Source organism: Pleurodeles waltl, chromosome 10 (genome assembly GCF_031143425.1).
Source record: "Pleurodeles waltl isolate 20211129_DDA chromosome 10, aPleWal1.hap1.20221129, whole genome shotgun sequence".
Classification (NCBI taxonomy): Eukaryota; Metazoa; Chordata; class Amphibia; order Caudata; family Salamandridae; genus Pleurodeles; species Pleurodeles waltl.
Window position 1 is genome coordinate 436,334,124 of NC_090449.1, and position 13,819 is coordinate 436,347,942.

A 13,819-nucleotide genomic window follows, 5' to 3' on the forward strand; every position below is an offset into this window, starting at 1 on the left:
CTTCACTATAAAGGATATACGTGAAGCTAGAATTGGTCAAGGAAGGAAAGATTGTATCCAACCAGGTGATAACATAATCATTACTCAGTTTGTTGCTCATCATTCAGCCTTTGAATATTTACATGATCTCTGCTTAAGAGACACTTAATGGATAAGCCCTTCTAGTCTGAAGGTTGATGGGCAAAGAAAAATCTCCCATCTTTGACTTGTCTTTGTTTGACGTCAGGCTTATGACGGCATGCATAAATGAAGCCAAAGCAGACATCTTAAGAATATTAAAGCTGTAGAAGGCAGACTGTATTTTTCTCTTCCCTTTTACAGATCTGCATGTAAAAGATTTCAGTGTGTTCATCAGATCTGCTTTCACCAGATACCCACTCAAAAGAACATGAATGCTATCAATGTTCACGACTCAACAGAATAAACAGGTAAAGCCCCACAAATGCCGGACTAACTTCCCCTGTTCAACATCACAGTTAATAATTCTAATATAGGGAAGCTTCTCACAGTACAAGGAACAATGGCAACAACTGGCTGCTGTCTACTGTGAAGAATATTGAGCTCTGAGGCTCAAGATTTTCCTTCAACTGTAAAAGCTTTTCACACTCAGCCATCAACATCTTAAAAGCATTTGAAAAGAAGTAATAATGCTCCAGAGAAAAAGCTGTAGAAAGAGTCTGTTATACCCAAACACAAAGGAATATACTCTAAGTACTTCTTAGGAAAATAGAAGAGATGCTATTTCAGGCCTTATCGGGACCTGGGAACAACAAAAAATGGGTGTAAAAGAGAAATTTAGGATGCTGACGTATCAGATATTCCACTAAATTCTCCATAGACCTTGAATGTGAACCGTTGTGGAGAATGGGTGTGCTCTATAAACCTCAGGCAGCGTTTTCTTCTGACTGAATTTTCAGAACAAAAAAATGGAAGCACCACACACATAGTAGTTGGATTAAATAATGGGATCAGTCATGGACGCTAATGGGCTACCACACCGTATCAACTCCTAGTCTGTTTTTATGTGTTAATACAAGGAAACAGTGACCAGAAAGCAAATGAAAGAAAAAATGAAACTGGATAAACCTTAATTTGTGTTTCTAGAGGGGAAGTGGAAGGCAGTGAGGAAATGCCCATGATGGATCAATGAAGTTATTTGCTTTCTGCCCTAAAAATAATTTTAAAAAACTGTAATCAGTCCATTTTCTGATTTTTATATATAAAGAGTTCTACATTATAACACCCTCCGAGTGCCAGGGGCAGTCTGAGATTGGACCTTGGTTCTTCAATGCTTTCAACCCTCTTTAGAACTAGCTGTGAAGCATAAGGGAGGTGAGGCAGCACAGCAGGTGACTATTTAAATAACTTTATAATGACTGTCCATGGTGTGATGAGAGGTCTGGTGCAAATATAATCATGCACAGCAATTTAATGTGCACACTCACGTGACCCTCTCTTAAAAACAAGAACATGTATTTTCTTTATTAAGAGTCAGGATGCCAGGACAGTCCTTGGGGAAAAAAAAAATCAGAACTGTCCATGAAAATCCATGTTATCTGATGACCTGACCTTTATAGTCCACTCCTTGCCTCACCTTTGGTTATCGTTTGCCATAGGTTCTTGTCCACTGTTTCCTGATACTTCTCTTTTGTGAGTTGTTTGGTGCCAAGTTGTTGGGTTGCTGCCCCATTTTCTGTGATGTACACTGGTGTTGCCTTGGTGCTCCTGTGGTTGTTCTCTGTTGTGCTCTGGGAAGGGAGCTGTAGCTATGCCATTTTCAGTCAGCAGTTCCTTGTCTCCGTTGCTTTGCTATAACTGGGGAAGGATTGTTCAGTGTTATTCAGTTAGGCTAAACTTGAGCTAGTTTCTGTATGCTCTAGAGCTAGGGCACATTCCATAAGGAAATACGCTGTTTAACTGGCTCTTATTGGAAATGCTTTGTCATTCCTATGCAAGGCTGTAGTATCTGTTTCACAGATATTCTGTAGATGTTGCAGGACAAAAAACAATAGTAGCTCGGATAATATTGAAAAATCTGTTTACATTTATTCACGTTCAGTGCTCACTGCCACAAATAAAATATTGTATTGCAATCTACGTGTTGTTTCCGGATCTAAAATAGTTTCACGCTGGAATAAAGGAATAGTTTCAAACATACAACAGTGATTTTCGTCACTGAGACTAGTCTAGATTTACATGACACCTGTCCTCGCCTGTGAAGAAGGGTATTAGACGTTTGTATAATTCACAGTTAAAATGTGAGTCTTCACTATGCCATCTGGGAAAATAGGATCTCAGGATTTGGACATTGAGGATTTTTCCTTACTGCCATCATGAGTCGTACTTGATCCATAGACCACAAACAGATAGGTAGCCTTTTCCTTTTACCTTTAGTTGATGGATTCCAAATAAGATACAATAGCATTGGTGTTAAGACTGTTTGAAGACCTAGATGGTTAGGCCGTTCTGTAATGTAAATGAACGGAATTCGTTCGAACGGAGAACTATGAATTGTACAGTAAAGGTTTATTTATATTTGCGAACACAGGGTATGGTGCAGTTAACTACATTTTTTGAGAGGCCTCATCATTCCACATTCAAAAACGTCCTATATACATTGCAACACAACTTAAACATTCATATTTATTACATTAGAACATATTTGTATCACTAGTCAAACATTTGTCATGCAATGTGCAGTGTGAAACAGTGACTTGTCATAGAAGAATGAATAAATGATACCGTAATTGCCATGAGGAGTACTTCTGAAAAAGTAATCCTTATCAGTCTGATTCAATAATTAATTGACTAAATGCAACCTCCTCTAAGGTCATTTGGCCCAGTTGGAGTAAACAAGATGAACGGGGCAAATGTCTTTTTGTAAGATTAATAAAGTTTAGGAGTGATTTTCCGAATGTTCTTTAGTCAACACTTCAATCCCACAGGCTTGTTGACCCATTTTTCTGATCCATTATATATTACTATGAGTCTCATCAAGACAATTAACTGACAATGTGTGTAATTCTAATGTAAAGAAGTCATTCATCCATCAAGTGTGTGGATTTGGTCAATATTAGTACGTGTACAACAATGGTCCAGTTTACCAGAGGTACCCCGCTAAATCCTGACTGAAAACTTCTGGCTGTTTATGGGTTCAAACCATCTGTGACTGCGTGCTACATACAGCTTACTGGTTCAGAGAAACTGTGTGCCGCTGGCCTCAGTCCTGAACCTAGGTGTCAAATATGAATTTAATTGTGGTTTTTGAGTTGCCTATCGTATGAGAAACATAGCACACATTTGAGAAAGGACGTATTTTAAATTATACATAGAAGTCCATTTCGAATTCTGTCAAAGGCATGATCTTAAATCTTTAATGGTTAGAAGGCAGCTTTGTGAGTGTGCAGTAAGATTCAGTAATTTGACCATTTAATTTTTTTATTTATCAGCCTGTGAGGGATGACCCCCACTTCCATCACTTTCTGCTAAGCCAGTCCGAGAAGGTAAGAATATTTGTTTATTAACCATGTTAAATGAGATCACGGAAGGGCCATGGGTGCTAGGTTGGTCAAGATGCTTTTTAGTACATTCAGATTTTATTTTCAATAGCCCATTGCTCATAATTTTGAGATCTGTGGTTGGAATATTTGGCCAATAAAACTCCACACAATACAGGGGGCGCGGGAGGACGAGATAAAATCTTTTTCGTGTGTTTTTCAAGGTACAGATAAGTGTTTTGAATGTTGCGGGGTTTCAGTGTGCCTCTCTGAATAATTTATTTTATTAGAGGCTGAATTAGCCCAAACTCTAATTTTCCCAGTAGCTTAGTGTAATCATTTAAAGGAAGATTATGGGACATAATCTTACCACCTCATGTTTGTTTGTGGCCAAAAGTACTGACGTTGTTCTGCAGGTTCAGCTGGACCATTTAAATGATATTGCCAAAAAACCCTGGATTCCAGAGATAAAAAAACATTTGGGTTGTCAAAACATATTAAAGGTCTTATGAGTTCACTGTGAAAATTCTAACCACCTGCACTGACCTGTTCTCTCATTTCTCAGTCTGTGTCGTTCCATACAAGCAGTAAACGGTTCAAGCTCTCTGATGAAGTAAGTTTTTATTTTTGTGTTTCTTTCTTTTAACACAGATATTACTTTCTTTAATAAGAACATATGTTTTATTGCATGTGTTGCAGGAAATGGGATCAACATCAATCCAGGCAGCAGACAGTACAGCGGCCAACGGCAGCATTAACCCCACAGACAAAAGGTAGGACGACTTATCAACCAGTGCTGTTTTTAATCGTCCTTGGCCTGGCACTCCCCCCCCCCCCCCCCCCCGCCCCCCCAATTCTTGAAGCCATATGTATGAAAGCATAGGGATGGTGTCAGAGGGAATACATTGAAAGGAAGGAAGGCTGCCAAATAAGAACATCATCTGCAGAGTCATGACTTTGCAGTCCTGGGAAGAGGAGAAAAACTGCAAGGCAAACAGCCAGGCGTGCCTCATCTGTAGAGAAGCTGAAAAACATACCCTCTTACTTTTAAAGGAGTAGATAGGTATCATATCTTGTAATGGTAGTTTCTTCACTGCCCCAGTTCTTTTATCTCAGTTGCATGTGAAGGACCTAAGAACATGATCTAAGAACACACTAGGGGATTTTGTTTTTGTTGTTGAATTCTTTTACTTTAACTGGACACGTCTCGAGAGTTTTTCAAAACCTTTGTCTTTTTCCCACTGGAGTTTCATCGTGTTTTCAGTGATTGTGAAATGGCTTGCCTGTGGAAGAAGGAATGCTACAACAATCAGTCTGTTTGCCGTTTTTCTTCACATTCAGCGGCAACATTATTTTTTTCAGAAAATATACCCAAGCACATTGAAGGACTGTAGAGACATCCTCCATCATGGGAAGCTAGAACACTGAAGGTGTAAAAAGTGTGTTGGTGGCTATAGAAGTGGCTCTATCTACTGCTACCATGCTGTCAAACTGCTGTGATGTGTGCTTGTTTTGTTGCTTTTTTTAAATTTGACATACCACTACATGAGAACGTTTACTTTGGGTTTGCAATTACGTCAGAATACATTTTGCTCAATCTATTTTGGTCCTTATTCGGATGGTAAGTATTTATAAATGTTTTATATAAGTTTAATTTCCATCTATACTGTATGCACATATATAATTTTATTGTAACTGCATGTTCATAGTGTGTGTGGCAGTAGATGCATATTCTCTGCATACTACTGCCAAGTATTGTTGGACTCCGTCGTTTCCTGCTTATTTCCCCCCCCCCCCCCCCCCAAATAAGTCTTACGAGTCACAAGGTCTCCATGATGACACCTCTGGTTGTGAACACACATGGTCACCTACTCCATTGTTAGATTGTTTTTCTTTGCTATCCTTAAGTGTGGACCTTTAGCAGCATTCTTCTGGTCCCAACAAGATTGGCGTTACCCGGAGCCGGATTTAAAAAAAATAAAAGTTCTTTATTGCATTTATATTGTAAAGATGATATAATATAGCATAAAGGCACGTGTGATCCACGTGTTGCATGCAACTCCAAGTCAGAACAATAAACATACGGGAAGGGAACGGTATAGGCAGAACATGTCCATGTATTTACAAAGCACAATTATCATAGTTACTATACAATCATAGAAGTGCGAAAAGTTGACTCCACACATGCAGTCTATATGGCATACATCCGGCACATCTGTCGCCAAATTGCAGGGCGTATCCACCTGTACCACCCATATACTTAAATATGTGGTGTGTTGGATTATGTGCACGCCGTCACGATCATGCATTGCTTACAGGGTGGGGTCGGAGTTAATCTGTGCAGGCCACAAGGGAGTAGTGAGGTCCATTAACATTAGTTCCCCTGGTGATGCTAAAGGATACTTGGGGCAAACCCCTATACCTCCTCGTGCTTAAGAGCCGTACACTCTGCTCTCGCCCAATCAGATCGAAAAAAGGATCGTACCCATGCTTCATGTACTGGTGGTTCGGGGGATCGCTATTTACTCGTGATAAGGCGCTTGGCCACTAAGAATCCCAAATCTAGAAAACGGGATGTTGCTTTGTTTTTTGCCCCTAGGGAAGAATCCCTGAATGCATGCCTCCCATGAGGTAAGGGTCGATCTACACAGCGCGTTAGGTTTACTAAAATTGTCCTCCATCAGTGTAATGTGAGTGGGGAAGGTGCCTTCGGAATAGAGATTCCCTAGAGCATATATTCCTGCTTCGGGCCAGGCGGTCAGTTCCGCAGATGTCAAGATGTGGTGTCCCCAATAATGGTACAGCCAGTGCCTAGGGCGTGACGTCCCTAGTCAGGTAACAGCATCTGCGGTAACAGCGGTAAGCTAGATTCAGTAACATAGGTTGCCGGTGTGGCGGATTTGGCACAGGGGTGAAATAACTGGAGTAATTTACTACGTGACCATGGCGGATGTTCAGTGGGCGTGTCTACCAAGTGTTACGATGAGAACCAACGAGCTATCCACTGTATCTGTGCTGCTAGGTAGTACTGTTCCAGATTAGGTAATGACAGTCCTCCCAGATGCAGGGTGTGGTAAAGTTTAGAGAGGGCTACCCTAAAGCGGGAGTTGTTCCAAATTAAATTACAAATTTCCGCTCCGTAGATCGAAAAAAGGAGGCCAGGACATATAGTGGTAAATTTACAAAATAATATAGGAGCCTCAGCAGCACTACCATTTTGCCAAGGGCTATCCTGCCCATGACTGTTAGCGGCAGCGTCGTCCAGAACGTCTTCTGCCGGAGCAATTTCGACACAGCATAAGTCAGATTTCCATCAGACAGATCAGCGTCTGCGTGATATACCTGTATGCCAAGGTACCTGAAGGTACTGGGCTGCCATGTCAGGCCAGGGGCCATTGATGTGAGATTCGGCTCAGGCACAGTAGTTGACAGCGGAAAAACACAAGACTTGTCCTACACTCTCAAGCCAGAAAGCTTTGCATGTGCGTTGAATAAGGGTATATTATCACTGGAGAACTCTACTATATCTCTAATGTACACCAGAAGGTCGTCTGCATATAAAGAGAACACATGGTTCGATGGCATATGTTGCTGCAGATACACATGTTTGGCACAGTCCGCTGCCTGGTGTTGGGCTCGGAGTATTACAAGTTGTTTTTCTTCAAAGAAGTCTTTTTGGTCACGGGACCGAAGGACTCCTCCCTCTTTGGCTCCATTGCGCATGGGCGTCGACTCCATCTTAGATTGTTTTTTTCCGCTGTCGGGTTCGGACGTATTCCTTTTCGCTCCGTGTTTCGGTTCGGAAAGTTAGTCAGAATCTCGGAAGAAAGCGTCGGTATTGTTCCGTTCGGTATCGGGATAGTTAGGTACATCGACACCGATCATCGGAAGACTTTGGGGCAGTTTCGATCCCCCATCGGGGCCTGGTCGGCCCGACCGCGTGCGACATCGAAGCCGATGGAACGGACCCCGTTTCGTTTCTGCCCAAAATGTCACAGTAAGTATCCTTATACAGATCAGCACTTGGTCTGTAACTTGTGCTTGTCCCCCGAGCACAAGGAGGATACCTGTGAAGCCTGTCGAGCCTTCCGGTCCAGAAAAACACTCCGGGACCGAAGAGCCAGGCGTCACCAAATGGCGTCCACGTCGACAAAACAACGTTTCGACGACGAAGAGGAAACATTCTCGGTTCCGGAATCAGAATCCGGAGACTCCGACGTCGAACAACAGCAACAAACTGTGAGTAAGACGTCGAAAAGTAAATCCATCGACAAACCAAAAGCCCAGGGGACGCCACTGCCAACAGGCCATGGCTCGACCCATAAATCAGGCGACCCGTCGAAGGGGCCGAAAAAGGGCACGCCCATAGCGAAGACACCCGACTCCGGTCGAGGGACCGCCATGGAGCAACCTCGGAGCCGAGAAAGCGGCTCCGAGAGACAAAAACAAGATACCGGCACCGAAAGACATCGGCACCGAGAATCCATGCCGAAAGGAACAAAAATTCTGTTGGTGCCGAAACCGAAAAAAGATTCTCTCTCGGCGCCGAAAAATACCACACCTTCATCCTACTCAGAGGAACAAGGACTAAGTGGCCAAATGCACAAATTTGGACAAGAGCTCCAAAGTGTAGAATCGGACTACACACAAAAGAGACTGTGCATCCAGCAAGATACAGGGAAGATATCAACCCTTCCCCCAATCATGAGGAAAAGAAAGATCGGACTTCCAAAGGATGACACACAACCACAAGCCAAAGTGGTTAAAAAAGTCACGCCTCCGCCCTCTCCTCCACAGGCATCGCCGGCACAAACACCGCCACAAATGCACTCACCAGCGCAAACTACCATAAGTCATGACGATCAGGATCAAGACGCTTGGGACCTGTATGACACCCCAGTGCCGGACAATGATCCCGAGTCATACCCCACAAAGCCGTCACCGCCAGAGGACAGTACCTCATACTCGCAACTGGTGGCTAGGGCTGCAGACTTCCACAATGTCCAACTGCATTCCGATCCTATAGAGGATGATTTCTTATTTAACACCCTCTCGGCTACACATAGCCAATATCAATGTCTCCCAATGCTACCAGGGATGTTACGGCACGCAAAACAAATTTTTGAGGAGCCCGTAAAATCAAGAGCCATCACCCCAAGGGTGGATAAGAAATACAAACCACCACCCACAGACCCAGTGTTTATTACTTCGCAGTTACCACCCGACTCTGTGGTAGTAGGGGCAGCTCGCAAAAGAGCAAATTCACATACATCTGGCGACGCCCCACCTCCGGACAAAGAAAGCCGAAAATTTGACGCGGCAGGGAAAAGAGTGGCGTCACAGGCAGCCAACCAGTGGCGCATCGCAAATTCACAAGCGCTGCTGGCCAGATATGACCGCGCACACTGGGACGAGATGCAACTTCTCGTAGACCATCTTCCCCAGGAATACCAAAAAAGGGCGCAGCAAATAGTGGAAGAGGGACAAACGATCCCAAACAATCAAATCCGCTCTTCACTAGACGCAGCCGATACTGCAGCAAGAACAGTCAACACTGCTGTCACCATAAGGAGACACGCTTGGCTACGCACTTCAGGCTTCAAACCTGAAATCCAGCAGGCTGTCCTTAATATGCCCTTCAACGAGAAACAACTGTTTGGCTCGGAAGTGGATACAGCCATTGAAAAACTTAAAAAGGACACAGACACGGCCAAAGCCATGGGCGCACTCTACTCCCCGCAGAGCAGAGGCTCTTTCAGAAAAACTCCATTTAGAGGGGGGTTTCGTGGCCAACCCACAGACACCACCAGCCAACAATCAAGAACCACACCATATCAGGGTTCCTTCCAAAGGGGTGGTTTCAGGGGATATCGGGGGGGTCAATTCCCAAGGAGTAGGGGAAGATTCCAGACTCCAAAAACACCTCCACCTAAACAGTGACTTTCAAGTCACGCAACCCCTTCACTCAACACCAGTGGGGGGAAGACTAAGCCAATTCTACCAATCTTGGCAACAGATTACAACAGACAATTGGGTATTAGCAATAATCCAACATGGCTATTGCATAGAATTCCACAACTTCCCACCAAACATCCCCCCCAAAACACGCAAAATGTCACAACATCATTTAGAACTTTTAGGACTAGAAGTTCAAGCACTACTGCAAAAGGATGCAATAGAATTAGTACCAGTACAACAAAAAAACACAGGAGTTTACTCCCTGTACTTTCTAATTCCAAAAAGAGACGAAACATTGAGACCAATATTAGATCTCAGGACACTAAATACCTACATCATATCGGACCATTTTCACATGGTCACACTACAAGACATCATTCCACTGCTCAAACAGCAAGATTACATGACCACATTAGACCTAAAGGATGCGTACTTTCATATACCAATACACCCTTCTCACAGAAAGTACCTACGGTTCGTATTCAAAGGAATACATTACCAATTCAAGGTGTTGCCATTCGGAATAACAACTGCACCAAGAGTGTTCACAAAATGTCTAGCAGTAGTAGCAGCACACATCAGGAGACAACAGATACATGTGTTCCCTTACCTAGACGACTGGCTAATCAAAACCAACACAGTAAAAAAATGCGCAAACGACACCACCTTTGTCATACAAACCCTTCACAAACTGGGGTTTTCCATCAACTACACAAAATCACACCTAGAACCGTGTCAAACACAACAATATCTAGGAGCAACCATCAACACATCAAAAGGAATTGCCACTCCAAGTCCACAAAGAGTGCAAGCATTCCACAAGCTAATAAGTGCTATGTTTCCAAACCAAAAGATACAAGCAAAATTTGTGCTAAAACTTCTAGGCATGATGTCATCATGCATAGCCATTGTCCCAAACGCAAGACTACACATGCGACCCTTACAACAGTGTCTAGCATCACAATGGTCACAGGCACAGGGTCAACTTCAAAATCTGGTGTTGGTAGACCGCCAAACATACCTCTCGCTTCTATGGTGGAACAGCAAAAATTTAAACAAAGGGCGGACATTTCAGGACCCAGTGCCTCAATACGTTATAACAACAGATGCTTCCATGACAGGGTGGGGAGCACACCTCAATCACCACAGCATTCAAGGACAATGGGATATACACGAAACAAAACTTCATATCAATTACCTAGAACTGTTGGCAGTATTTCTAGCGTTAAAAGCCTTCCAACCCATAATAACACACAAATACATTCTTGTCAAAACAGACAACATGACAACAATGTATTATCTAAACAAACAAGGAGGAACACACTCAACACAATTGTGCCTCCTAACACAAAAAATTTGGCAGTGGGCGATTCACAACAACATTCGCCTAATAGCACAATTTATTCCAGGAATACAAAACCAACTAGCAGACAACCTTTCGCGAGACCACCAACAAGTCCACGAATGGGAAATTCACCCCCAAGTTCTGAACAAGTACTTTCAAATTTGGGGAACACCCCAGATAGATTTGTTCGCAACAAGAGAAAACTCAAAATGCCAAAACTTCGCATCCAGGTACCCACACCGCGAATCACAAGGCAATGCTCTATGGATGAATTGGTCAGGGATATTTGCGTACGCTTTTCCCCCTCTCCCTCTCCTTCCATATCTAGTAAACAAGTTGAGTCAAAACCAACTCAAACTCATACTGATAGCACCCACATGGGCAAGACAACCTTGGTATACAACTCTACTAGACCTTTCACTAGTACCGCATGTCAAACTACCCAACAGGCCAGATCTGTTAACACAACACAAACAACAGATCAGACATCCAAACCCAGCATCATTGAATCTGGCAATTTGGCTCCTGAAATCCTAGAATTTGGACACTTGGACCTCACACAAGAATGCATGGAGGTCATAAAACAAGCTAGAAAACCTTCCACTAGACACTGCTATGCATCTAAGTGGAAAAGATTTGTTTACTACTGCCATGCCAATCAAATACAACCAGTACATGCCTCTACTAAAGACATAGTAGGATACTTACTACATTTGCAAAAAGCGAATCTCGCTTTTTCATCTATAAAAATACACCTCGCAGCTATATCTGCTTACCTACAAACTACTCATTCATCGTCTCTATTTAGAATACCAGTTATTAAAGCATTCATGGAAGGGCTAAAAAGAATTATACCACCAAGAACACCACCAGTTCCTTCATGGAACCTTAACATCGTCTTAACAAGACTCATGGGTCCCCCTTTCGAACCCATGCATTCCTGTGAAATGCAATATCTAACCTGGAAGGTCGCATTTCTCATTGCAATCACATCCCTCAGAAGAGTAAGTGAAATACAGGCATTTACCATACAAGAACCATTTATTCAAATACACAACAATAAAATAGTTCTAAGAACAAATCCAAAATTTCTGCCAAAAGTAATCTCACCATTCCATTTAAATCAAACAGTAGAATTGCCAGTGTTCTTCCCACAACCAAATTCTGTGGCTGAAAGGGCACTACATACATTGGACATCAAAAGAGCACTAATGTATTACATTGACAGAACAAAGCTAATCAGGAAAACAAAACAAATGTTCATAGCTTTTCAAAAACCACACATAGGAAATCCAATCTCTAAACAAGGCATTGCTAGATGGATAGTCAGATGCATTCAAACATGCTATCTTAAAGCCAAAAGAGAATTGCCTATTACACCAAAGGCACACTCAACCAGAAAGAAAGGTGCTACAATGGCCTTTCTAGGAAACATTCCTATGAGCGAAATATGTAAGGCTGCAACCTGGTCTACGCCTCATACGTTTACTAAACACTACTGTGTAGACGTACTAAATGCACAACAAGCTACAGTGGGCCAAGCTGTACTAAGAACATTATTCCAAACTACTTCAACTCCTACAGGCTAAACCACCGCTTTTAGGGGAGGTAACTGCTTTATAGTCTATGCCAAACATGTGTATCTGCAGCAACATATGCCATCGAACTGAAAATGTCACTTACCCAGTGTACATCTGTTCGTGGCATTAGTCGCTGCAGATTCACATGTACCCTCCCACCTCCCCGGGAAGCCTGTAGCCGTTTAGAAGTAGATCATAAACCTTAAACATCTGAACATTTGTAAATAATTTTTAGAAACTCTTATCATACATACATATTCACTCCATTGCATGGGCACTATTTATACCAAACAACTCCATCCTCACCCTCTGCGGGGAAAACAATCTAAGATGGAGTCGACGCCCATGCGCAATGGAGCCAAAGAGGGAGGAGTCCTTCGGTCCCGTGACCAAAAAGACTTCTTCGAAGAAAAACAACTTGTAATACTCCGAGCCCAACACCAGGCAGCGGACTGTGCCAAACATGTGAATCTGCAGCGACTAATGCCACGAACAGATGTACACTGGGTAAGTGACATTTTCATTTCCCATCGCCCAGTGGTATGCCACAAGACTGCCCTGCACTGCAGAGCGCAACTTCCAGTGGTTCCACTGCCAAAGCGAAAAGTAATGGAAATAAAGGGCACCCCTGCTGTGTGCCTCTCCTGATACAGATAGAGGCCGACACTAGGCGTACTAGGCGTCCCGTTTTGGTTTGAGCCTATGGGAGTGTGTAAAGCAATTTCACTAATTGTATAAAATGTGGGCCTAAACCATATTTGGGCAAAACTACAAAAAGGTAAGGCAATTCCAGCGAGTCGAATGCTTTCTCTAGGTCTATCACTAGGTAGCCCGCTCGTGGCCAGCGGGTGGGAGCGTAGCTCATCACCCGAAAAAATCTCTGCAGGTTGAGGGATGTCGTGCGTCCCGGAACAAAGCCATTCTGGTCTTCGTGCACCAGTGCAGCCAGTCGCATTGCAACAATTTGGGCTAATATTTTATAGTCCGTATTGAGAAGCGCCAGCGGCCTATAGGAGTGCAGACTGGTAGGGTCCTTGTGCGGTTTCAGGAGAGAAACCAGTGTGGCCTCTCTCAATGTATGGGGCAAGTGCACCTGCACCAATGCTTCCTTGTATAAATTGAGTAATTCGGGCACTAGTTGAGCTATGTATGCCTTACAGAATTCAGCTGGTAGCTCATCTGGGCCTGGTGCTTTATCATTGGCAAGGGAGCTAATGCCATCCAGCACCTCGGATAGTAGGAGAGGACCATCTAGTTCTGAACACTGCTGAGCAGTGATCCGGGGCAAGGGCAACTCTGCAAGGAATTGGTCAATCTCATTCAGAGGAGGATGAGAGACTGCTTTGTACAGGAACTCATAATCTGCTTGAAACGCTGCATTGATGGAATCCTGCGTGCACAGCAAACCATCTGTCGATGTCTGAATAGACAGTACCGTG

At 43.3% G+C, this 13,819-nt stretch overlaps 1 protein-coding gene across 1 annotated transcript in view; it reads left to right on the top strand.

The window, feature by feature from the left end:
- Positions 1–13,819, top strand: part of GLYR1 (glyoxylate reductase 1 homolog) — a 482,931-nt gene that overhangs the window by 182,063 nt on the left and 287,049 nt on the right. Inside the window, exons 7-9 of the mRNA XM_069210697.1 lie at positions 3,450–3,503; positions 4,063–4,110; positions 4,197–4,270. Coding sequence (XP_069066798.1) covers positions 3,450–3,503; positions 4,063–4,110; positions 4,197–4,270 — 176 coding nt within the window. The remainder of the gene's footprint in view (positions 1–3,449; positions 3,504–4,062; positions 4,111–4,196; positions 4,271–13,819) is intronic.